Raw genomic sequence first — 24036 nt, 5'->3', positions numbered from 1 at the left:
AAGAAGTCCATTCCACAGGAAAAGTCTTTGCAGGGAAAGTACACACAACTGAAAAACCTTAACACTAGAAGCCAAAATTCATCCAGCATAAAGAGGTTTACGTATTAAAATGATTTCACCAGACGGCACAGATCGGGGTATTATTCCCCTGCTACTCTCTTAACAGTCAATACAAATCAGTTTACAGGAATGCCTCAACATTCCTAGAGAGCTAAGCTATACAACTATTACTGTATACCTTTTTATATTCACAATATTTTCTTAAAGAACTTTTCTTCATCTGTATTTAAAAAAAATGAATGTGCTGTATGGATCCACTCCTGATTTGAAGACTTTAGTCACATACGCCTGCACAGTACTTTGCTGATAAATGAGGACCAGGTGGATAAAGCACAGAGTCCTCACAGTGCCATGTCTGATAATGTTGAAGGGCTCTCTGGTAGAACTTGTCATAAACCTCCCTCCACTGAGAGAGCAACAGAGACTGCGGCCAAGTTCCAACCCACCTGCAGAAACCCTCACTGGAAACAAAACAACCTAAACACTCGCTTCTTTTGCTCATTTTGAACCTGCAACTCTAACAATACAATCCTCACTGCGTATAGAGGCTTCTACAGGTTTCAAGAAGCTCTGTTTTCTTTACAACGTCCTCCATCATCAAGTATATTCAAACCATCACACCGCAGTGGGGGGAAATGGCTGAGCAGATAATGGGAACATTAGCCACGGTAGCAACTCTGGAGTCATTTCTTTCACTTGTCCCCCTCTAGAGCCATTTAGTTAATCCACTCCAATCAGCTGCTAAGACTCAGAAGGGCCAAAGATTTAGTGAAGGATTTGATCTTTTCATTCAATGCATTTTTATTCAAATATGAACAACTATTATCCCTAAATTAAAAATTAAAAAACGGTGCAATGTAGTTATTTAACAGTTAGAATCAGAATCAGCTTTATTGGCCGTGTATGCTTTGCTGAACTTTTGCTCTCAGTGTACAAGAGTATAACATTAAATATAAACATAAATAAGCAAAGACTGATAGGCTCAATAAGACAATAGTGCAGTAGTTAGTAGTGCAAGTTAAAAGCGAGTGAAAAGCCAGAAAGTCTTTGTAAAGTGTGAGATTCTTCATTTTTAGACATTTGCAGCATGTAAAAACAACACAATCACAAGGGGGAACTTAAATCTGTTCAGGCTCCATGAAGGCATCTCTTGCTCCATTACTTTTTAACATTTAGCAAATGCTCTATCCAGCTGGACTTGCAACAATTCCATCAAGATGAGTGGTCACTCGCAAAGACGATAGGAGGGTATAATGTGTGTTTATGAACTTTGTCCGTTCTGAGCTTCTGTGGCTGTGTTTGACTCTATCTCCAGTCTCTGACTCACAATAAAAACAACAGGTTTTAATTATAATACATCTGTTTCTATTTGATGTCACACGAGGCGTTGGTAGAAACTAACTTTAGTAAAAAACTGAAAATGTTAACAGTTCCATATGATCAAAACATGCAGTTCATCTTAAGGTCTGGTATAGCACAGCATCCTAACTGCTGTTTATCAGCCAACACACACTGTGGAGGCTCTTTGTATAACACAAGTGCTGAACACCCACATGTTTTACAGATCCACTGAGCAATCTTTTAGCACACCGAAGTGCTGAGTGAATCCACCTCACACCATATACTTTGAGCAACAACTTGCCTTTTACCTGGATGGTGCAATTGACTTGCAATAAGTGGAGAGGCCTGTTTTGATGACCCCACATGATCATTTCTGTATAAAAAAAAAGTACCTGCTCTCTACAAACATGCTGCTCGGTGAGTGGGAACCTCAGGTAGAAGGTGAGAACATGTACTTACTACTGTACTGTGATTTACAAACGACCTCCCTGAGGAGATAAGACTCGCAGACTCCCTCAATTCTTTTAAATCCCTTCTTAAAACATACTTTTACAGACTTGCTTTTATGTGATGTCGTCTTCTTAATGTCTTCTCTTACTGGTTTTACTATTTTTATCTTCTTCTACTTCTTACTGTCTTTTATTTATGGTCTTATCTCGTATTTATGCTCATATCTTAATCTCCTCTTGTGTTTTAACTTGGTAATTTCTTATCTTACTTACTTTGTCTGTTTATGTTTCGTATTTATAGTTAATTTTTATTTTTATTAATATTATAGTTTTGGGTTTTTTGATCCTTTAACCACTTGTTTTTATTTCCTTTACTGCGCTTACCTTCTCATTGCTTTTTATTTGCTTTTATCTCTTAGTTTCTTACATCTTTTTAAATCTTTGGTCCTCTTGGTCTCAGCTCATGTTGTTGGGTTCTTGTGTTCCTGGGTTCTTATGATGGTTCTTATGATGGTTGGGTTATATATGTCTGGTTGTGTATCGTGCACTTTGGGTTCTTTTCTGTTGAATTGTTTTTAATTATTTTTGGTATTTTGCATCTGTTATATTCTTACTGTTGTTAATGTTTTTCTGTGTTTAGTTTGCTTTGTTCTTGCTGTTTGTCAAAGCACTTTGTAAACCTGTGTTTTTAAAAGGTGCTATATAAATAAAGTTATTATTATTATTATTATTACAACCTTGAAGTTCTACTAGAACTTTCTCCAATATTTCTTTCCAGGAGACTTCATGTTGCATGTCCACTGCATATCTTAAGATAATGTAAATTATGTCTTGAATTTAACCTTACAAAAAAGACTCGGGGCCATTCTTTGCCATGACTACTCGTTTTTAAAACTATGCAACATGTATCCCTCCAACTTTCAACATCTGCACACAGATTTGAGTACTCAGTCACTTGGCAGCTGGTTGGTTGAAGGGTTGAACAGGCAGACTACAGACTGTACCTCTTAATAACTCATATATATACACATCAGCCCCCGCCTAACCCCACCCCCCCACATGACAAAGAATCTCATCCAGCCCCACAGTGAGAGACCATTAGTGATGTGAAGGCTTAATCAGATTGTATGCGTTACATTAAAGCGCCTTGGGCTCAAGGATTGTCAGTTTACACTACACACTGTCAAAATGTACACTCTGCACTACAGCTCCTCCATTGCACCTTTTTTTTTTTTTTTTTTTTACATTTTGTGTTCTTTATATTCTACCACATATCTTATATCATTATCTAATTCTATTAAAGTCCTCTGTCAGCAGGAGCACTGCTGTTTTATAGCCTTTTACTGTTTTTGCTCTACTCCTATGCTAATTGTTTTGCACCAAAACACCAAGTCAAAGTCCTTGTATGTGTAAATGTAGTTAAAAACCTAGTCATATTTCTTTGTATACTATTCATATGTGGCTGAGTAAAAACAGTGATTAGTAAATTCAATATATTTGGTATTAAAATAATTTATTTTAACAATCAAAACATGATAGAACATACAGATTTTCTTCACCAGACTCAAAAACTCACCGCATTAATCTGGACTCATAACACAAAATGTGTTGTTTCAGTCCAGAGATTTCTTTTCTTCTTAAAGATTTCATTTCAAAGGTGAAGCAAAGAAGTATGTAGATAGTTCTGTGACATACAGAAATGAATTGTCCTGTGCTTTCACTTTGTGACTTCAGGATCATAAATGAAGTCCTCTGGTAGTGTCTCCGCGGGGATGCTCTTCAGCTGCTCGTCAAAGTTGCGGAGAGTCCAGAGTTTCTCCAACTCGTACACTTCTCTGCTCTCTGGTAGCATGAAGTGACAGACCATGTTCCCTGATACAGAAAGAACGGGAAAGTGAACACAACTAGCCACTATATAGGGATTATAAATTCACATCAACTGTTTGAATTGAACATTAGAACAAAGGATCTCTAAGTTTTTCATACCAAAGTCAATACAAATCCAGTCGTCTGCTTTCTTTCCTTCAATCTTCACATTTGGCTCCCCTTCTTTCCTCAGAAACTTGTACTGCAGAAAAATCATTTTGTTAGTTTGCAAAAGCATTGACCATATCAACATTTAACAATAAGAAAATCAATGTAAATTACCACTTTAATGGCATAAAGTGCCATCGCACGGAGGTGTCTCGATGATACACCGCTGACAACAATAAAGTTCTCTGTGTATTTGATCTCCTCAGGTACTTTAATCACACAGATGTCCACTGCATTTTCCTGACGAAGTAGGGACACCAGAACGTCAAGCGAGAAAGTCTCGGGAGATTCTGAAGACAAATAGGAGAAAAATGTTGTCAATAATATTCAGGAAATAAATGCTTATCAAAATTTCCAAACGGAAAGAAAAGGAAGTCACAAATCCTAAATCTGAATTAATTAATCGATCAGTCCATCTACTCTACATCTTTTGTGTTAATCGATTAACTGTGTGGACACTTCTTCAGTTATAATGGTCCAACGTGCTCTGACTGGAGCAGCTCCCAAGTGACAAACTGATGATTTTCTTGAATGATAGTTATCTTACTTTAGGTTTTTGACGATTAGAGGAAGTCTCCTTTCCCAGCCCAACAATTCAGGGTTCCTTGTTTATTACATTCTAGTTTATTAATTAAATGTTTTCAAATGTCTAACTCAAACACACACACGGTGTCCAGTTAGAACTTTTACTGTAATGTAGAATACAATTCAGTCTCATTTTAAGAGATAGAATATTAAAAATATTTTTTTTATGTAGGTCAGGTCACTTGAAAAAATATCTAATTATTATCATTTATTTCATTTTATTAAAATCCAACTCCATGAAAAATATCATCAAGTTTACCAAACTAGAACCTGGCTTATTTTTTTATTTTAAGATGATATAAATGAAATCAAATAACCCTCTCATAGGTCATAACAGAGTTACTTACTTTGTCTGTGGTCTCTGTGGTCCCTTTCTAACTCAGCTGACTCCTCTTGTAAGAGAACAGTGCTCTTAATTGAACTGTTTTCACTACACATTTGTGAGTACAATCTTTCTGTGTCCAGGTGACTGCTGAAAACAAAAAGCCAACGTGAGGATAAATATGGTGCCACACGTCGAGGTAGACTCAGACTGTTATAACGAGCTTTGTGGACCGAACTGAAACTTCTACAAACAACGCTGTGCGACAACACAGCGTTACCTTTAAAAGCAGAAAGCATTAGTTTCTTTGCGTGGTTGAGATTAATCATAATTCTATCTTTAACAACGTGAAAATATCACAGTAAATGACACACACGAGCAACACCGAGCTATAAACAGGAAGTAGATTTCGTCCTTGGCATTTGATTGGTTCATACGGCTCCTTCGCTGGTTTCGGGAATAAAATATATGAAGAGCGACCCCTACTGGCCCCAAACGGTATTGACTTTAAATCTCAGGCTGCTGACTAGCAAATCCGTATGGTTTACAAGATTAGTGGTTGCAGTGTTGTTAAGACTTAGCCTGCGGATACTGCTTAAAATCTGAGAAATAACCGCAACAATGGCCCTACACATCTAATAACTAAAAGTGTACCCTGTTTAATATTTGCTTATAATACTAAAGGTATTATATAGACCAGGTACATCTGGAAATGCTTGCTCACCCTGTTTTGTTAATTGTCCCTCTGAGCAGCAAATGTCTTTGAAAGTCTTTGTCTTTGTTTTGTTGTGATCAAATTATTGAAAATGAAAACTGATGGACAATAAAAAAGAAAGAGACACGGTATACAAATCAATTATTTAAAATTTATTTCTGTAGGAAAAAAATGAAAATTGAATGAAAAATCCTACAAATATATTTATATTTTACAAAATCAATGCCATTGTCATTGACACACCTCTACATATAAAATTGTAAACATTGTAAAACTTGAATGTCTTGAGGTATCAGCTCATTGGTCTGTACATTGTCATTGAATCAAAATTCAAGTATGTAAAGCAGACATAGTGATGCCTGTATAGATCAGAGCAGTGTACGTTTCAGTACATTTTGTTCCCTTTATGATTCTGAGTTCATTTTAGCCCTTGTTCTTCAGCACTGTCAGAGTCCATAGTCACATTTAGTCTCAAGCCCACAGGAATATGATCTGTAAGGCCAGCCAGCTGGGTAACAAAGGTCACCTCTTCAATTTCCTGTGTGGAAACAAATAGAATGTGTGAATTTATATCAAAATACTGCTCTAACAGGAATGATTAGTATGTTAAGACCACATCTATAAATAACTGACTGTTAATACTTTTGCCAAGTGCAAATGTTTTTAAAAAAATGTGTGATATATTTGAGAAAAAGACAGAAGTATGGAAGAAGGAAAAGGCAGAGAGGAGGAGAGAGTAAAACCATAGAGCGACACGCACCGTTCTACAGTTCTTTGAGATGGAGCTTTCACGATACAGAATGTAGTCTATTCGACGTCCGATCCATGGCTGGTCAGCCTCAGGGTAATCCATTTTAAGACCCTTTGCAGGAACAGGAGGGGAGATATACTGCTTTCTCAGCTCCTCTCTCTCCAGAGTTCTACATGAAGAAGACGGAGGGGATCTTTACATCAGCCTCAGTTAGAAGCTGCATACAGTATGTGATGGGTTATTGAGGCTTCAGGAATTGGAACAGAGTATACCTTTGCAGTTTTTCTGGGGTGTTTATGTCATCTTCATAGAGCGTGGGTTGCTCCAGCAGAGTACCTATACAGAAGCACACAAAGGACATATGCGGTGGTTGTCCTCATTTTGACTTGTTTGCATGCAGTACTGACTGTGGTTGAATAATTAATAAAGTATGCACCTATGACCCATGGCTTCTCTTTTCCAGGCCCTGCCCTGCACGGGTCTCTGTATTCCTCAAACAAACAATGACTCTGTTCCAGGGTGTCATCTAGACAAACAAAATAAAGTTATAAATATTTTTAAAACTACCTTTTAGTCAAGAGAGCATATCATAATCAATATTATAATAATATACCAAGAGAAGAAACTTGTCAGAAACACACCAGGTGAGCAGTTATCGAAGTTGAAATCTCCACATAGCACGTCAAAAGCAACATCCTCATCAGGCAGTCTGTTTGCTGCTTGAAAATCACCAATCCACTTGGTTACCATGTTTAACTGCTCACAGCGAATTTCTCCTTCACCTGATTTTAAGAGAATAAAGACCAACTGTTATAGACTGTAACAATGTTTGTTATTTTGACAAGACTTAGAAATGTTGACTTGCCTTCTGGTGCATAAAGATGTGTGCAGTTAAAAAAGCCAACCACTTTCTTCTGTCTCCGATTCTTCCCAATTAGCACCTGAAAATTTAAAACAGATCAATAATATAAGTTGTTTTCATAGTATGAACAAAGCATTACTTGTGACATATCTGTGTTGATCAATAGCAACTTAATACTGGCATGTTACCTTGGCAGAAAGGAGGCCCTTGGCAGCCAGTGCGTCTTCCCCACTGCCGTTTGGAAACCAGTGGTACTGGGCTTCTAGCACAGGGAATCGGCTTGCTACAAACAGGCCACTGTTGAAGAACTTGAAAGAGGAACAGCTGCATGGTGGCTGGCAGGCGTAAACACCAACATCATAGAGTATGTGTCCAAACACTGGTTTCAGTGCTTCGGTGAGCTTCTTTGCTGCCCTTTTATCAAACACCTCCTCTAAGCACAGAATGTCCACGTTGGCAGGAAACAAAGACGACACCTCCCAGGGTGGGTTGTCCTGCTGGCGGAGACCCTGAGAGAGAAGAGCTCGGGGGGCACTACGGTGCCCTGTTTCACCCTGCTGGTTGGAGTTCTGATTTGAATTAAAAAGGGTTGAAGGTGGCTCAGTGGAGGGCTCTTTTGTATCATCACAGGGATCACAAACTACATGACTATTAGTCTTAGGGATAGAAACGTGTCCTTCAGTTGAGTCTGGATGATTAACTACTGGGGGCTGTGTCTGCCTATCCGTAGCCCCATATGTGGATGAGTTACCTGCTGGTAGTATGCTGTTGGAGGGACTGAGAGTACCACAACTGCTGGGGGAGTCAACAAAGATGCGGATATGCGGTCTGCACACACCATGCACAATGTGCTGACCAATTGTTGCGGCTCTGTGTTGGGTGTGCCCCAAATTGTTGAAACGAGCAATGCCGTCAGGCAAGAGACACAGGTTGGCTGTGGCGAATCCAAATGATGCCTTTCCTACCAACTCAAAGCCCCTGTGTATCTCTCTCTCCGGTGAGGAGGGTATCTCTCTATGGTAGCAAAATGGCCTTCGGCAGGCCTGCAGCGGTGCCCAGAGCAAAAAGCCCAGGAAGGCAAAGGGTGCTGTAGCAAGAAAAAGAATGAATAAGAGAATAAATCCGAAGAAAACCTTGAGGGGGTGGAGGTAGCATTCTTGCTCCACTCGCTGGCTTTTCTCGAGGGTGGTGGACTTAAACAGAGCAATGAGGCGATCAAGAAACCAGAAACAAGGCAGGATTAAAGCCCATCCCACATCATGGAGGCATGCAACAAACCCATTAGGAAATGGAGACGCTTGCAGGGCCATTCCTGCCCTTCCCTATGCAACAATCAGGATGAAACACAACAGGACTGGGTGGTCAAGCCTGTTTCCAAAGCCAATTGTCTCCTTCATGGGCTCCAATGGACACTAAGACACAAACAAATAAATGTAATGACATGGTTGTTTTAGTGAATAAAAGCCAGACATTCCTGCATGGGTTCTCAAGAATGATGGGCTTTTTGTTCTCGCGTTTAGTTCAAGCCCATGCATGCCACTGTAAAAACTGCACTGACAGTGCTGTGAAATACAGAGGGAAGATCGGGCTGGTTTACACACAGCAGGATTATGCAATGCAGTATGATGACTTAAGGAGGCACGGAGAAAAACACAACGTAAACAGCTTATAATACAGCCGTCACCATCTGCACAGTAACCCTTACTAACCCTAACCCTTACTACAGACATGAAACTACAACAGTGTGTCTGAACACCACACTTCAGAGTGTGTGGATATATTAAGCACATTTGTGTCTTTATGTTCCAATAATGCAAATATTTTTTTAAAAACTCGACTGATTTTTTTCCCCCAACATAATTCGTCACTAGCAATACAGTAACTAAGAGAAAATAATGAGAAGAATTGCAGTAGTCTGAATGTTCTATGTAGTTTTATGTTTCAGTGTGTAATGACAGTATCTCGACACAGCCATACAACCAACCAGATTACAACCTGGAAGTTGCAGACCCACCCGAAAGTATAGCTGCTATGAATTAAACCCTCCTGAGTTTCTTTGTCATGCTTAAGTCATGCGAGCTTCCTGCGTCATCACGTCACTCACACAGGTAGGTGAGGTGGATGTCGCCAATCATGTTATCGCCTGTTGAAAGGCATGCTAAGCTAAATTATACTTAATACATGATTTAGAAATACTCTAAAAACCCCGGAGCTGCTTTTATCGTCGTTGTGTATAATCACATATCGCCCCTTTGCCATTATACCAAGCGGCTGCTGAAACTTCAGACTTATTTAATGATTAATGCATTTGAAGTTATAAGACAGCTGTCACCTGTCCTGTTGCCATGCTAGCTTAAAAGACTCAGCTAACGTGGCAGTGCACAGTCTTACCTTTGCAGGGAAGCTGGGGCAGTCCGTCTGATGAGTCCATACCGCGAGCGAGCTGCCCATGTATTTATTTATTTTAGTCACATATTCTAAAGGAAATGTCCTTTCTTGTGAAACAGTTCAGTGAAGTGGTCCCCCTTTGAACATTAGACCACCGTGCTCCAAAAGGCTCGAGCCATTGTGAAGCCACGCCCACTGTGACGTCGTCATGGTTTGTAGCTCGTCTGGCAGAAGCGCTTACCTGAGTCGACCTGTTGTTAGGCTCGTAAGATGATGATGTGTCCTACTAACTAAGTAGTAGGAAGGAAGCAAGTTCATTTCCCGTTGTGTTGCTGTCATTGCGTGTTTTGGCAAAATGCTGTATTAAAATAAAAATAAAATAAGGAAAGTCTCCTGCAGAATAAATCGATGATGCAGGCCTATTGATGATAATCTAGCTTGCTTGCTAAAATAGAAATACAGAGAAGTGAAAACAGGAAGGCCAATTACAGTCACCCAAATAAAATATTGAATATCGTTCAAAAATGAAAGTAGGCCTACTCACTTGCCTTTTAATTGTTGCTCACTAATCCATGCTGTGGATTCTTATATTTAAGGTTAAGACATAGTACTGTCTTATGGGAAATTATTGAATATTGGTTGAAATAGCAATCCACTGCTAGGGAATTGTACTACCCAAGGAAATCAGAAAAAAAGGATGACAGAATGCTATATGTCTGTATTGCTCCTGTAAGGTTTGCTGGTCAGTTTAACCTTGAAAATCATATAATGTATCGTGCATATATTCTGTGTATTTATTTAGAGTTTAAAAGCTTTGTCTGTGTATACAAATTCAGCCATACAAAATGTGTTACGCTTCAGTATTTATTTCCTGCTTGGGGACCATGGAAGCTTGCTCTATTTTTCTCCCTTTTCGAAACGGTCACATCTACCAGAGAAGAAGAGGCCTTCCATCTCTCTGGGCCATGTTGCAAAGGCAGGTGAGCACAAGCAGCAGGTCCTTCTGAAGTTTTCCAGGTGCTGTGGTCATTAACACCTTCTTCAAAAAGTCTGAATTATTCAAGTGCATTCCCTGGTTGCTGTGTTCAACAGGCCTCTCTCTCAGGATCCCAAAGGTGTTCACAACAAATTCCGTAAAAGCAGGGTGAAGTGCTGTTTTATACCCGAGCTGACTCAACCTCTCCATGAGGTCAGCATACCTCTGAGTGAGATGAAGCCGATAGCCCTCATCTACCTTCCCTGTCAGTGGGTGTGTGCTGACCTGCAAAGAGAGAAATAAAGGCTTGTTACTTCCCTAGAGTCAGGGAAAGTCGATCTTCTTCTCAGTATTGTTTGTGTAAATTGACTGATAAACTGATACATTTCAGTTAGATTTATCCTCAACAGCCCAGCCATTTATTTTCCATTTTTATTTTCTCTACCTCTGTGATCTTGTTTGGTATGTTGAGCAGTGTGAAACCATAATGCCTCCTATGGCCCTGGAAGATATAAGAGAGAATCCTCCTGTCCAGTTGAAAAGCTATCTCTCCCAGCAGCCTGTTTGAATCTGCAATGATATGATAAAAGACATAATAAAAAAAATGGGGTTTTTTTTGGCAACAGAGCTGGTACTGTGGAAATGTGTCATGCATCACTTACCTTTGACATGAAGAGAAATATCTGCCTGGCAGCTCTGAAACTCTAACGTCTCACTTCTGTCCGTGTGCATCGAGCTTTGTAGGAAAGATTTGAAGTTGACGGGAGATGAGGTTCGGTGTTCATGTTTGACCTTTGTTAGCTTCAAGTCCTTTCTAAAATCTTCCTCTTCACAGGTGTTCTGCCACAGGCAGGATGGTTTTCTCCCTGAAGTCGAGCAAACTGATGAAACATATGAACATTTTATTGTTATTTATTAATAAAGACAAGTATTAGGATATGTTTAAAGACAGTCACTAAACATGCATGCTTATATCTCATCACCGCTTTGATATGCAACGACCTTCACTCTTTAACACGTGTTTAAACGAATCAGGGTCTGATTTGAATAGTTTTACATTATTAAAGATTTTTGACTGGTTATGAAAAAGACTGAAATAATTATTGATGAATTTATATTACATGCAAAAGCTAACAAGACCATAAGCATTGAGATTGGTTATTTTTGTGTTGTTATTAGTAATGCCTGAAACTGCTGCTGCTACTGCTGGTAGGTGTCAGAGGAAGTAATTAACAACACACTGCAGAAATAGCCTCTTTGAAAAACATTTTCCACAGCAAATACGATGAGTGATACATTTCACAGTTAAAGACAGCATGATGACATTATTTTGTTAAAAAATACTTCTTAGCCATGGATAGGTCAAATTCAGCAAAGAGATGAGGTACTTTGTCCACACTTTGTCCACAGTTGGCACTAAAATCAACACAAACCAAAAGTTTCTTACTGGAGCTTTAGGAATGTTCAATGGTCTAATGGGGAATTCATTTTCCTTTTAGGGTGCATTTTAGGCTCATATGGATTGAGGCAGCTCACTTTAATTTTGTGTTTTGAGTCCCATCACATGTCTGTTGTGATCCTCATTCAAAGATCTTCTGTCTGGTCCATAGCCTGGATCAACTTTAGAAGCTCCTTTCATGACATGATATTTATTGTGTCACTTTGATTTACACCAAAACAATTTTGGCTTAATATCATCCAGTTATGTCATCGAAAGATTATGAATCAATCAGGACAGATGGGCCAAGAAATGGAGATTTGTAACTATTTCTTAAGAATTGAATTACTAGAAACAACTAAGATCACATTTCTTCCCTTTCAATTGTCATTATGAAAAGATACAGCAACATACAGTTGAGGTCTACTATAAAACCGACCTGATTAATAAGTCTTTGTTTATATTACAAGTATGCACACGTCTTCACCCCTTCCTAAGAATCTGAACTGCAGCCTGACTGCCATCTAGTGGCAGAGAAAAAAAACCTCTTACCTGGTAATTCCTCACAAGTATTTCCATTGAAGCTCTGCGTCCTAGCTCTCTCTTTCTTCAACTCGTCAATTTCCTGCTCGAGTTGTTGGTATTTTGACAGAATGCATCCAAAAGTTTGCTCCAGGTCCATTTTTAGGCTCCCAGTTTAACAGCTGAGCCCAAATGCCCAAACACTTTCTGAACAGTGACAAAATCAAATCACAACAACACAGAGTTCTCTTTGTAGGATTCTTGCACTCAGTACAAAAGACAAGAGAACAAGTTTAGAAAAAAACGTTTATAGGTAAGCAATAAAGATAGCACTTCAATATAATTGCATTTTGACAAAAAACCCCAAAAGGTCGAGCATTATTAGCTTTGTGTACAGCTTTCAAGCATAACTCACCGTCTTCACCAGTTGATGTTACTTACTTTGTTGTCATGGCAACAGACTGTGCAAGCACAGCAGCTTTTTGGATTTTGATCTACTGCACTTTTAAGCGCTTCTCACTGTTTGCAAGAATTCAGATTAAGCAATAATGATCATTTTAAACCTGAAGATAGTCCACTTACTGTTTCTCAAGTTTAAAGCCCATAAAGGTCATCTGCTGAAGCAGCCTGCATTGAAGAAGTCCTAGAAGTGCAAAGATAAAACACAACTGCTGCTGAGCTCTTGATGCTCTTAAAATGATTTCTTTCGACATTGCCCTTTTTCTAAACCAAAAAAGTTTGTACAACAGTCATACATCTCATAAAAACTTTAATCCCCCACTCCTCAAAAAATACACCACATAGACATCTATTTTTATTACCATAGAAAAGAACATTTACAGAGTGAAGACAAAAAAAAAATGATTTAAACTATGTGGTCAGTTTACACTACAAGACAAGATAGAAATCAGGATTATGGAAAATCACTTCTAGCTATAAACTCAAAAATGTTTTCTTCTGATACTGAAACATTTGATCCTCCTGTTTAGCTTCCCCTGGCCCTTCCAATGATAGCGAGAATGTAGAGGAAGATGTTGATGATATCCGTGTACAGGTTAAGAGCAGCGAAGACGTATTCCTCTGGACTCAGGGACAGTTCCTTGTTGCCAAGCAGCAGCTGTGTGTCCACCGCCAAGAACTGTAAAATAGAGGAATGCACAATGGGTCAGACATTAATCTGGATCTAAAATTTGTGAAACATTTCTGTCACAATAGATTTTTTTTTATAATTTTGCATTTTCTAAGTTTAAAGAATTGTCTCTCCCAAATTACAAGACACACAAACTTCTTTTATCTTAACAATACAAAGAGTTTGTTTTTGTGTCAGGTTTGAGGACTCTATAGAGCCCTCAAACCTGACACAAACACCTGTCACAACTAAAACGTGTGCTAGTCGAGTGGGACAGGAAACATGCTAAAGGAGATAAGCATCAAAAGACCCTCAGACTTCAAGTCAAAGGAGTAACCACGAGGCTACAGCCAACAGTTCTAATGGTGAGAAAATTCCCAATGTTTGTTTATGATAAGTTCAGGTTAGAAAACCTGCATACAAATAATAGATAGCAAAGCAACACAATACCTAAATGACCATAACAGATAAGTCAGATGACTGTAATCACTACTAGTTGACAACTGAAATAATTTTGAAAGAAATGACAACTGAAATAATTTTTGTCTTTATCTCTGCAAGTGGTGTACCCAGACGTGATTTCTGAGTGTGAGGTCAAAATTTTGTTTATTTCCTCTGTAGAAAGTCATTGAAATAAGATCTGTTAACAGCATATTTGCAGATGAAACAGACACAATTTCTGGAAACTATAAATGTCGTGTTTCCATGTTGTGGTCAAAATGCCCATTGTTTCAAATCACACAAAATGTGACTTTCAAAGCATCTCAGGGTTGAAATTGAAATGACCAGAACATCAAAATACTTTCAATCCTTCAAATACTAAGTACTAAGAGATAAAAAGAACAAGCTGATCCGTACCACCTGTTTTTTTTTTTTTTTTTACTGTTTTAAGAATTTCAGCTGGCGAAAGGAAATCAAACTTTCTCTCAAAATATAACAGGTTTAAGCTATTATTAACCATATCAGATGATTTTCTCATTATTTCAATGAGAAAAAGCCCCAGAGGTGTCTGCAGTTATATGCTATTTTTACAGCATGTGTGTGATCACATGGGCCTCAGATATACTTTCAACATCATCATCATCATCATCATCATCATATCAACTCATTTTCTAACTTACGCAGGTGAAGAGTAAAGCTCCCAGCCCAGCATACACGATGTGCAGGATCCTGTCACGGATGATGATGCAGAGGAGGCCGAAGAGGATCAGGACAATTAAACAGACGAAGAGCACACCATGGCAGGAAGTGAAGTCGCACTTGGTCTGTGGGAGGAGGCACAGAGCGTTACTAAGGTTACCATCACATCAGAATGTGACGAATGTACACGGCATTCATACAAGAGGCAGGGCAGTGACGGATACCGACCTGCAGAGAGAAGATGACCACTGTGAAGCACACAACTGCCGTGATGCCCACAGCCATCACCACAGTGTCAGTGTCATGGAAGCTGGCGATCATTCCCACCATGTAGGACATGCTCAGAGTCAAAACGGACTGCAAACACAAAACACAAATACATCACAACGGCTGCATAATGAACAGAGAGATTTAAAATCTGTGTAAACTGTTGAAAATGTGGAAATCTAAGAATGTTTCAAGTCAGATCTGATAACACATTTATTCACTTCCTCAGCTGTAACTCCTCCCCTCTCTGTTTCCTACTGTAAAGAAAAAGGGTCAGAGCAGGCTTACTAATGCAATCAGGTTCCAAGGGTGTCTTCGGCGTACACTTCCACAGCAGCTGATAACGCAAACGGAAACAAAGAATATCCCGTAGGACACCAGGTATGTCCAGGTGTTCACTTGGACAAACACCTTGACTTGGTCCACGAAGGTGAAAACAGCCACAAAGGCAAATGTCACCATCAGCTGAGCCGTCAACACCAAGAACACCTGCAGGGAAGAAGAGTGGACAGTAAGGCAGCAGTCACAGATGGATCAGATTCAGAGAACCTGACTGACTTCACCTAGGAGGTTGTACATGTTTGTTGCATGGAAGTAGGGTTGAGAATTGGAGGTTAACCTACGGTGTCATACATGGCCCACAATAACATATCACAACACAGCAGTTATGCAATAAATTATATATTGATGTATTTGTCTCACCCTTTAAGAGCAGCAGATGTCAAAAATGTGATTTCAATAACATTTTGTTCAAAGAGGGATACCAGGAATTACATTGTTGCAAATTTCCCACATTGTTTAACATTAAATGAGTTTGCTCTGCTGCATGTTAATCATGTTTGTTGATTGTTAATCTCGTCACGCATCCTCACACACTGCCTACATCCCCATACGTTCCATCAAACGCAGCGTCCCCTTACCTTTCGAATAAAGGCTCTTCTTATGCTCTTGTTATCTAATCCAAAATCAAAGTCTTGGTTCTCATGAAAGGGGGGTGGGTCCTCCTCACTGCGGTAAACATCATCTGAAATGGCACGGGCCAGCAACAGAAATCATTATTCCTCATCCCAATTGTATATCAAATGTTACAATTTCAAAAACACCTACCACTGTAGTTACCAACATTGTCCTGGCCTGGTGGGAAATACGGTGGACAGGAGGGTTTTTCACCGTATCCTGGGCCGCTTGGGGGATGCACAGGCATCCCAAAAGCTCCGGGAACACCCGGTCCAAAGGCAGTTGGTGGAGGGAAAGGTAGACCACTGGGGACAGGGAGACCACCAGGCACAGCGGGGCCTCCGTACATGTTCTGGCCCGGCATATTCATGTTGTCAAACCCGATGGGAAACGCTGGCTGCCCCGGGAGCGATGGTGGAGAGTGTTCCCCCTGCACGGGAGTGTACTCAGTCTTCTCGGTTGCCATCTCCGTCTCAGATCGGGAGCAGAGACTGACTGCAGTGTCAGATCAGCAAAAGCATGCAAATAACTGGTGAGACAGTTAATAGTGAGCCGTTTCAAAGAGAAAAAATAAGACACAACGACTAAAAAAAAAAGGTGGATTACAGCTGACAGGCTCCCAAAAAGAGACACGATGCAACGTCACGAGTCACGTGACAGTTCTAACTTCCGGTATACATATCAGAATTCATAAGCGATAGGTAGTCCTACCTGGATAGAAACATTAACTTGCATTGGTTCCACACGTTGTTCTATTTATCACGTATCTAAAATGTACGAATAAATACACGGCCAGTCAACTGGTTCGAGGCCATCGATCAGAGCTCCGAGTTCTCACGGAGATTCCCGACGAGCTGTGCGGCTCGGCCGAGTGTAAAATTCATGCCACCAATTTCCTCATAGAGACAAGAAACTGTCTTCGGCGCACCACAATGTACATTCAACGGTGTTGTCTGAGTCGATAAAGAACCGAGATAACTGCAATGTTTTTTTTTTGTTTTTTTTTGTTTTTTTATCATGAACGAGCTACAGAGATTTTCTTTGCACCGTACCACGCAACACAGCCATGTTTTTACACCAAACAATAACGCTGTTAGAAAACTGAGAACAAAGATCAAACAGATTTGGGACAGCGTCAAGTCTTTTCATGCTACTTACCTTGCCCGCAATCGAAGTTTTGACCCCCAACTCGATTCCCGACCAGTTATTTGTGCTGTTTTGTCTGATCGCAGCTTCTGTCCCTCTTTGATCCTTCTCTTCTCTCTTCTTTTTTTTTTTTTTTTTGCTCTCCCTCTAACATCCAGTAAACTGCGTTAATTCCTGCGTCACCGCCCCCAAGATGCGGAACTGAGCGGTGAAGAGGGAACAAATTCCTTTCACCGCTTGATCTCACATCTCTGTTTGTGATTTACATTTCACAGCAGGTCGATTGTAAAAAAAAAAAAATTACGAACACATTGGATGCTTCTTTGACTTTATGTCGCCTGCATGTCTTCCCACGGTGGATTTATGTATTTATATTTGACTTGAAAGCTGTCGCCTAACATAGAATGTAAACATTATGTTACGTGAACATGTCTGTGACTTCATGAACTGTTTAGGTCATTTTGAAAATGAAAAAAGTGCCTTAAAAAGGAAATCAGTCTGAGTGGAAAAATTCATGACAACAAGTAGTTAACAAAGTGAGCCAGTAGGTGTCAGGAGAAAACCCCCAGGGCCCACCAGGAAGGGTCTCTAGACAACTTAAATTCCATTGGACCTGCCAGAGAGTTACCCACATGCCCCTCTGTCATACCCCAGAGAGGTCACAACACGTGTCCAGCACACAGCTCTGCATAGACACACATGTGGGGGTGTATCATGAAGGCTTGTCAACAGGTGTAGAAGCAGGAGAAGGACAATGGGGGCTTTAACACAGTCTATTCGGGGGGGGGGAGGAAGTTGAGATAATGCTGTATGAAATTCAACTTTAGCCCTTCAAAACACTTCACGTTATTATTGCAAATGGCTCTTACATTATGATGTATGTTATGCAGCTTCTATTTACCACAGCTGTGTGATGTGGTAAGGTGGGAATAATAGGAAGCCTCACATTTATCTTTGCAGATTTTAAACGTGAACAGAAGCACGCATTCAACTGTCAAACAGTGTTTCAAGTGTAGACGCGTTTACAATAAAGTGTGATTTGATACTAGGCAGTGACATGGGTCTTCTGAAACATAGGATTATTTTACCATTTTGGTGTTGATCTCTTCTTGTAATTGTTTAGAATTTCATTCTCATGCTACGAGATGATCATTCAAGTTAAACATATAACATGAAAAGCAATGATTAGCATTGTAGATGGACAGAAGATGATATAGGGCTATCATGGTGCATACATTAATGTCCCATCTGTAACAGTTTTGTATCATTGTATTCTCCATTAAATCATTTCATCAAGCAAATCAAAGGCTGTGGGCAAAAACAACATTACACGATGGAGAAGCTAAAGTTAGATTTCCTTTTATTTCACTTATTAAAAGGTTTGCATTATTTTGAGTCATGCATTAGAAAGTGCAAGGGGGGAAAGGTGAATTCCTTGCATTAGAAAACATCTAATGTCTAATGACACCAAATGTAAAAAAAAACTTTAGAAAGTCAACAGTTTTCACAGCGTCCTTTATCAAACTGCTCAAGTATAAAAAGAGATATTAAAGAATTAAGAATCTATTCGAGACGACAACATCAAATCTACAGAAAACAGAAACTCCTGGACTTTTTGCTTCCACACATATTTTGTTCTTCATACACAGTGTTCTGCTTTGTCATGCCTAGTTTAGACATCCTTCATTTGCTCTTGATCAGAATGCAGCAGCACATGTGGAAAAGTTCTATAGTAGGCTTCATACTGACATGAACACAAAACAAAGTGTTTTTTTTTTTTTTTTTAACTGTAAGGCTCCATAATAAATACATAAATAGCATAATTTAAAAAGGCACATTATGAAATATTTAGTCAAAATGAAAATGAGAGATTCACATTCAACAATGGTTCTTCCCATTTGCTGAGCTTGCTTGAGGTGCAGTTTAAAGCGGGAGCTTCCGCTGTCACTCCAGCATTTTGTCGTACATACAAAGGTGTCTAAACTATCTCACACCAAACTGTTATAAAATAGGAAAGAATCCAAACTAAACACTGACTGCTTTATCAATGTCTGCATAGCTCTACCGAACAACTGTTCCAAAACTATGAAATAATTCAGCTTGCATGATGGTCTGGCATGCAATCATACAGTTGTAAGTGTTTTTGTTTTTTCAAAGTGTTGGGGAAGAAACTGGATTATAAAACATGAATGTACTGGGGATTTTTTCTTTACAAATTCCACTGCAATATATATACACTAGATAATCTAGTAATGGTTGACATAAGGGTAAAGTGAGTCTCCTTCAATTAAAGTTAAATATTTTACTGCTGAATAAATATTAAATATTCATTTATATTCAATAATGACAAAATACTGATCTCACAAAATTGACAGTAATGACTCATTTGTCTCCACATGTTTTGGTGATTTTGTTCGGGCTCTTTGGTAGAAGAACTGCTAAGTCAAAACCTGGGAGTGACAACCATCATTCAACCTCGTCGGTCTTCCCTTGCCTCATGTTTCCCTCTTCACGGTAGGGGTGTGACCGCCTGTGCTGTCTTCCTTTAAAGTAATTTTCCAGGTTTCACTGCATGCGGTCTGTCTGCAGCTGCTGAGGCTGGTACTGGCTGAAGGCCGCAGCAGCAGCAGCAGCTCCGGGGGTTGCAGCAGTGGCTAGTGGCTGCTGGACAGTGTATCCATACCCTGCTGTGGTCATGTAGCTTGTTGGTGCTGGTGAGGCAGCATACGGATACTGCTCATATGCAGCAGCTGCAGCAGCAGTGGCAGCAGCAGCCGCAGAGTACTGGGCGTAAGCTGCTCCAGTATAGTCAAGGTATGGAGAAGTGGCAGCAGCAGCTGTTGCTGCTGAAGCTGCAGAAGGTTGCACATGAGGGATCACCATACTGGGTTGGACAAAGGCTTGTGGATACACGTAGTGGGCAGGTACTCTGTAGGACACAAGAACAAACGGGGTCAAAGCAGAGCCACAGCTTGTCATCTTTCCAACCCTGAAACTGAAAAGCAGGCGCCACTAATACGTCAATCCAGTCCTCAGAACACAGCAAATCCATTCATTAAAGACTGAAAACCCTACACAGAAATGAAAAGTTTAGGAAGCAGCAAAACCAAAAAAGAAACACAAGCGCAGCTTCAAATAAAAAAAAAGCACCTGAGTCTGAAACACAGTGAGGCATTAAAAGAAGATACAGCCCAGCTCTGCACCCAAAAGGTTGAACTCAAAACGGTGTTTGACAAAATGCGAGCTTATCGCACAAAACCACAACATATCAGGAGAAGAAGTGGATGTTCTGTCCACATCCGGTCACAACAACACCACAAATACAGGCATGCCCACACATGTTAATAGGTCCACAAACACACAAAAATAGGGTAAAAAGACCTTTGAATTCTTCAGATTGGAGCAGCTAGAGATTGCAGTACACTGCATTGCAATGAATTAACAAAAGCGTATTTTAACAAGTGGCTGATTTATTGGTTTATTAATGAGTTTTAAGTTAACCCTTTTTTTCTTTCTTTATGTGAGTAAAAGTACGAAATGGTGTAAGAGTAGGAGCGCTCCACTGGAAAGCAAAACCCTCTTACTGTACTAGACCAGAGTGTAGTTGGATTAATCCAACCTTTGGTTTCTGGGTAGGTTTGGCCCCACTTTAAACTTGTGTTGAAGTCACCTTCAGTAAATATACTGAGGAGCAGGTGTGAAACTGTTATATCTGTCCATAGACAAGCACCCCCTCCCCCACTTACTGGCATACACCCCCACACAAACATACACACGCCAACTTGATTGACAAGGGAGGCTGGAAGCATGCTATTTTTGCTCCCCTTGTCATCTCCAAAGGACACGCTGATCTCCTTCACTAACACATGGCAGGGCACTCGTCAACGGTAATGGCTGCCTACGCCACTTCACTGTCTCTGTGACTTTCCAGCATTTACTACTTTTATTATCAGACTGAAAGAATCCTGGTTGTTTAGAAAGTTGTGCCTGTATTACAGAGACATCTACAATGAGGCAACCTTTTCTTTTACTCTAGCTGCATCATGATCGCAGACAATGTTTTAAACATAAGCATGTGAATAATTTAAAGCTTGAAACTGTAGAAGCTAACCTGCTGGTAGGCGTTCTTTGTGCCAGGACATTGTTTTTCTAGAAACGGCCCCAGGGTTAAAAGGGCACAGCTGACTTAAGCCATCTCTATTGAAAGATATGGGATGAACATTTTGTGGTCGGGGGCTAAATAAAGGTGCTTTGTAAATCACCAAGACACATGGGTAATCCCAAGCACATAACCAAAAGGCTTCATGGGCACATGTCTCGGCCCACCTGTTGTTCACAGGCCAGCAGCCTCGTCCGTGCCATACATTATTAACAGCTCTGCCGAGTGACTCCTATTTTCCATCTGAATTTGAGAGGCCGTGGAGATCACTGTAGCCGCCAGCTGCTGCCTTAAAGTGCCACTAAGATCTCTGTCTCCAAACTATAGTACAGGGAACATTTGAGCCCATGTTTAAAAAAATGCCTCTTTGTCCATTGCAAAGCTAAAGAATGAATCCAAAACTGCATCTATAGTTTATTTTTTTATCATTGAAATTTGTTTGTTATGCAACACCTGCTATAGAAGTGAGCAAAAATACACTACGGGGATTTTCTTTTTCCTTCAGAAAAAAGATATTCTCAGTATTGTGTACCTGAAAATGTAAGCCAAGAGTGAAAGGCAAGGGTTAATAAAAAACCAACAACACAGCATCATGGGTAAGGAAACTGAAAAGGAACTCCAGCATGCAAGCCAGTGTTTGTTTTGTTGCAGGGGACCAAGTTTGAAATCAACAAACGGAGTGATCATCAGCCCCCTTTTGACAACAAAACATCAACAATCAACATCAATCATGTTAACTCGAGACTGGAGTGAATAGAAAAATAAACCACAGGCTAAAGCACAAATCAATCATTAAAAGTGTAAAAGAATCAACACTCCATTACAGAGTTACAGCTCCCTGTATAAAAAAAACCCTCACAAAATCTGCACAAAAAAACATCTTTTAAACCCCCACTCCCCCCACTGCAAGTGGAAATAAGCACACAGTTAAGCTGAACACCACATCATACTGAAAACAAGGCACACACAACTCTATGTACTATCCAAAACTGAAAAAAAAAAGAAAGAAATACTTCCATGCATCTAGTCACCATTTGAGTTTGTTTGTGTATGTCAGAGATTACAGGTAACACTTTAGTGCTCTGCCCAATGCAGACTCAGCTATTCCTCAAATCATCATGTCCCCTCATCAGCTATTTTAACCGTTACCGAGCCTGTCAGATCAGAGAGAGATAGACAACATCAAGTCAAGTCCTGCAGTGGCTTATGTTCACTTCCTTCACAGTCAATGCCAAGCAGAGAGGCACACATCAACACTCACATGTCCTCATTCAGGATTTAACAGGTGGAGGCAATGATGAATGTCAAGTTAACAACAACAACTATCAGATCATATCAGGACATTACAGTGACAAAAACGTTTTTCTTTTCACAATACATAAACACATTTATGTGAGACAAAGTGGATTTATGCAGCTTCACATACCCATAAGGTCTTTGGATGAATGCTGGATGGATCTGAGGCACACCAAATGCAAATCCTGGAACGACAACAGAAATTTGGACCAGTTAGAAGTGTGGTTTAAGTGCGGATTCTTTTCCAATGTCATAGGGAGGATTTTGAAGACATTGTTAGTAGCTGTGTCATCTAAGTTTGGATTAAAGCCATGGTTCAGTCCCTCACCTGGCTGGATGACCCTTGGTTTAGCCCCCAGGTAGGCCAGGTTTACATTAGCTTTCCTGCCGTCTATTATGGGGTTGGGGTCCTTGCATGCTCTGTCAGCAGAGGCCCGGTCTGCCATGGTCACCTGGAAATAAAGGAAAAGAGCACATTTTAAATTAAGCTAAAGAAGATGTTCTATTCTACAGCTTGGTCAATGTGTCCAGGTGGAACCCACGAATATAGGTCACACGTTTTCAGGCCCATATAAGAGAAGTAAGATCTTTTTTTTTTAAGGCAATTCCACTGGTTCTGAGTCGTGTTTGTCACATGTCTTCAACAGTAACAGATAACCCAATTAAAACAGAGGAGGAAACAGTTTAACCGACTCTTCTTTTGGATGCCCATACTGGATCAGCTGGCCATATCCCCGACTGTGCACGTGCTCAAGCAACTTAGAAATGGCAACTCAAAACAGCCCGCTGCCCCCCCCGGCTACTTACAAATCCATAACCTCTGGATTTCCCCGTCTGTCGATCTGTGATGACAACAGCCTCCTCGATGTCTCCAAACACCTCGAAGTATTTCCTCAGACTGGAGTCAGTCGTGTGATAAGGAAGACCTCCCACAAAGATCTTTGTGAACGTGGTGTCTTTCTGCGCCGAGTGCATCATTTGTGGAGGTGTATGAAAAGTTCTTTTATAAAAGTTGTGAAGTCGAAATGGAGTGAGGAGACGCGTTCAGATCAGTTGCTGGAGAGAGAGAGAGAGAGAAAGAGAGAGAGAGAGAGAGAGAGAGAGAGAGCGTGGACACACAGCCCCCCTGTGATGTGACTGGAGGAGGAGGTGGAGGACACCTGTTAGTTTGTTGCGGGAGACTTCCCAGTTGCCACCAGTGTGTGACACAGATACTTGACTCCACCCAGATCCAGACCACCACACTGTGCTCAGGCTACCTACTGTCGCACAGCTGCTAAAACAGAGACAGGGACACAGAATGAGTGTGGAAAAAAAAAAAAACTCCAGCTCCAGTTAATAGACAGCCACAGATTGCAGGGCTGAGTTTGAGAAGAAACAAAAGTAAAATCGAAGTTATTTGTTCTCAGTGTGTAGATAAAAGTGTTGTTTAAAACAAATACGACTCCACAGTGAGAACTCACACTGTAGGCTGCATTCTGTCCGTCTTTTTTCCCCCC

At 40.2% G+C, this 24036-nt stretch overlaps 5 protein-coding genes across 8 annotated transcripts; all 5 read right to left on the bottom strand.

Moving 5' to 3' along the window:
* Window positions 1-3344: 3344 nt before the first annotated feature.
* malsu1 (mitochondrial assembly of ribosomal large subunit 1) lies at window positions 3345-5210 on the bottom strand. The gene is made up of 4 exons (XM_020637137.3): window positions 4817-5210; window positions 3999-4174; window positions 3837-3918; window positions 3345-3722 (listed from the first exon to the last, which is right to left on the bottom strand). Exons 1-4 carry the CDS (start codon window positions 5118-5120, stop codon window positions 3568-3570), a joined length of 717 nt encoding a protein of 238 aa, XP_020492793.1. The 5' UTR covers window positions 5121-5210; the 3' UTR covers window positions 3345-3567.
* Window positions 5211-5637: 427 nt separating this feature from the next.
* On the bottom strand, window positions 5638-9703 carry smpd5 (sphingomyelin phosphodiesterase 5). Of its 2 annotated transcripts, none has more exons than XM_065958195.1 (8): window positions 9511-9703; window positions 7308-8206; window positions 7123-7198; window positions 6899-7039; window positions 6694-6783; window positions 6530-6593; window positions 6267-6426; window positions 5638-6044 (listed from the first exon to the last, which is right to left on the bottom strand). In XM_065958195.1, exons 1-8 carry the CDS (start codon window positions 9548-9550, stop codon window positions 5925-5927), a joined length of 1590 nt encoding a protein of 529 aa, XP_065814267.1. In that variant the 5' UTR covers window positions 9551-9703; the 3' UTR covers window positions 5638-5924. The 2 variants fall into 2 exon arrangements, with proteins under 2 accessions (XP_065814267.1, XP_020492791.2); XM_020637135.3 differs by having other exon boundaries at window positions 7308-8531; window positions 9511-9664.
* A 144-nt stretch (window positions 9704-9847) lies between these two features.
* LOC109986503 (speriolin-like protein) lies at window positions 9848-13045 on the bottom strand. The gene is made up of 4 exons (XM_020637185.3): window positions 12474-13045; window positions 11146-11364; window positions 10929-11053; window positions 9848-10768 (listed from the first exon to the last, which is right to left on the bottom strand). Exons 1-4 carry the CDS (start codon window positions 12601-12603, stop codon window positions 10436-10438), a joined length of 807 nt encoding a protein of 268 aa, XP_020492841.1. The 5' UTR covers window positions 12604-13045; the 3' UTR covers window positions 9848-10435.
* Window positions 13046-13244: 199 nt separating this feature from the next.
* On the bottom strand, window positions 13245-17258 carry grinab (glutamate receptor, ionotropic, N-methyl D-aspartate-associated protein 1b (glutamate binding)). 3 transcript variants are annotated; one of them, XM_020637182.3, is made up of 7 exons: window positions 17095-17258; window positions 16087-16431; window positions 15900-16003; window positions 15268-15468; window positions 14941-15069; window positions 14694-14837; window positions 13245-13581 (listed from the first exon to the last, which is right to left on the bottom strand). In XM_020637182.3, exons 2-7 carry the CDS (start codon window positions 16400-16402, stop codon window positions 13429-13431), a joined length of 1047 nt encoding a protein of 348 aa, XP_020492838.1. In that variant the 5' UTR covers window positions 16403-16431; window positions 17095-17258; the 3' UTR covers window positions 13245-13428. The 3 variants fall into 3 exon arrangements, with proteins under 3 accessions (XP_020492838.1, XP_020492840.1, XP_020492839.1); XM_020637184.3 differs by having other exon boundaries at window positions 16099-16431; XM_020637183.3 differs by having other exon boundaries at window positions 16087-16465; window positions 17095-17242.
* A 1167-nt stretch (window positions 17259-18425) lies between these two features.
* rbm24b (RNA binding motif protein 24b) lies at window positions 18426-23668 on the bottom strand. Its single transcript, XM_020637109.3, has 4 exons — window positions 23345-23668; window positions 22866-22989; window positions 22668-22722; window positions 18426-20011 (listed from the first exon to the last, which is right to left on the bottom strand). Exons 1-4 carry the CDS (start codon window positions 23513-23515, stop codon window positions 19648-19650), a joined length of 714 nt encoding a protein of 237 aa, XP_020492765.1. The 5' UTR covers window positions 23516-23668; the 3' UTR covers window positions 18426-19647.
* Window positions 23669-24036: the final 368 nt, after the last annotated feature.

This window comes from Labrus bergylta, chromosome 8, assembly GCF_963930695.1.
Source record: "Labrus bergylta chromosome 8, fLabBer1.1, whole genome shotgun sequence".
NCBI lineage: Eukaryota > Metazoa > Chordata > Actinopteri > Labriformes > Labridae > Labrus > Labrus bergylta.
The sequence above is the reverse complement of the archived record's forward strand: the minus strand, read 5'-3'. Positions and strand labels throughout refer to the sequence as shown.

What these genes read in the sequence shown, in the direction of transcription:
- malsu1 (XM_020637137.3), bottom strand. Translation starts at nt 5,120, where the DNA reads ATGATTAATCTCAACCACGCAAAGAAACTAATGCTTTCTGCTTTTAAA. An exon ending in CCACAGAGACCACAGACAAA is followed by an intron (nt 4,175 to 4,816) that starts GTAAGTAACTCT and finishes ATTTGTCTTCAG; the next exon opens with AATCTCCCGAGACTTTCTCG. An exon ending in CACTTTATGCCATTAAAGTG is followed by an intron (nt 3,919 to 3,998) that starts GTAATTTACATT and finishes ATTTTTCTGCAG; the next exon opens with TACAAGTTTCTGAGGAAAGA.
- smpd5 (XM_020637135.3), bottom strand. Translation starts at nt 8,429, where the DNA reads ATGGCCCTGCAAGCGTCTCCATTTCCTAATGGGTTTGTTGCATGCCTC. An exon ending in CTTCGATAACTGCTCACCTG is followed by an intron (nt 6,784 to 6,898) that starts GTGTGTTTCTGA and finishes TTGTTTGTCTAG; the next exon opens with ATGACACCCTGGAACAGAGT. An exon ending in AGAGAAGCCATGGGTCATAG is followed by an intron (nt 6,594 to 6,693) that starts GTGCATACTTTA and finishes GCTTCTGTATAG; the next exon opens with GTACTCTGCTGGAGCAACCC.
- LOC109986503 (XM_020637185.3), bottom strand. Translation starts at nt 12,603, where the DNA reads ATGGACCTGGAGCAAACTTTTGGATGCATTCTGTCAAAATACCAACAA. An exon ending in TATTTCTCTTCATGTCAAAG is followed by an intron (nt 11,054 to 11,145) that starts GTAAGTGATGCA and finishes ATATCATTGCAG; the next exon opens with ATTCAAACAGGCTGCTGGGA. An exon ending in TACCAAACAAGATCACAGAG is followed by an intron (nt 10,769 to 10,928) that starts GTAGAGAAAATA and finishes CTCTCTTTGCAG; the next exon opens with GTCAGCACACACCCACTGAC.
- grinab (XM_020637182.3), bottom strand. Translation starts at nt 16,402, where the DNA reads ATGGCAACCGAGAAGACTGAGTACACTCCCGTGCAGGGGGAACACTCT. An exon ending in CAATGTTGGTAACTACAGTG is followed by an intron (nt 16,004 to 16,086) that starts GTAGGTGTTTTT and finishes GTGCCATTTCAG; the next exon opens with ATGATGTTTACCGCAGTGAG. An exon ending in GAAGAGCCTTTATTCGAAAG is followed by an intron (nt 15,469 to 15,899) that starts GTAAGGGGACGC and finishes TCTTCCCTGCAG; the next exon opens with GTGTTCTTGGTGTTGACGGC.
- rbm24b (XM_020637109.3), bottom strand. Translation starts at nt 23,515, where the DNA reads ATGATGCACTCGGCGCAGAAAGACACCACGTTCACAAAGATCTTTGTG. An exon ending in AATCCAGAGGTTATGGATTT is followed by an intron (nt 22,990 to 23,344) that starts GTAAGTAGCCGG and finishes CTTTATTTCCAG; the next exon opens with GTGACCATGGCAGACCGGGC. An exon ending in ACCAAGGGTCATCCAGCCAG is followed by an intron (nt 22,723 to 22,865) that starts GTGAGGGACTGA and finishes TTGTCGTTCCAG; the next exon opens with GATTTGCATTTGGTGTGCCT.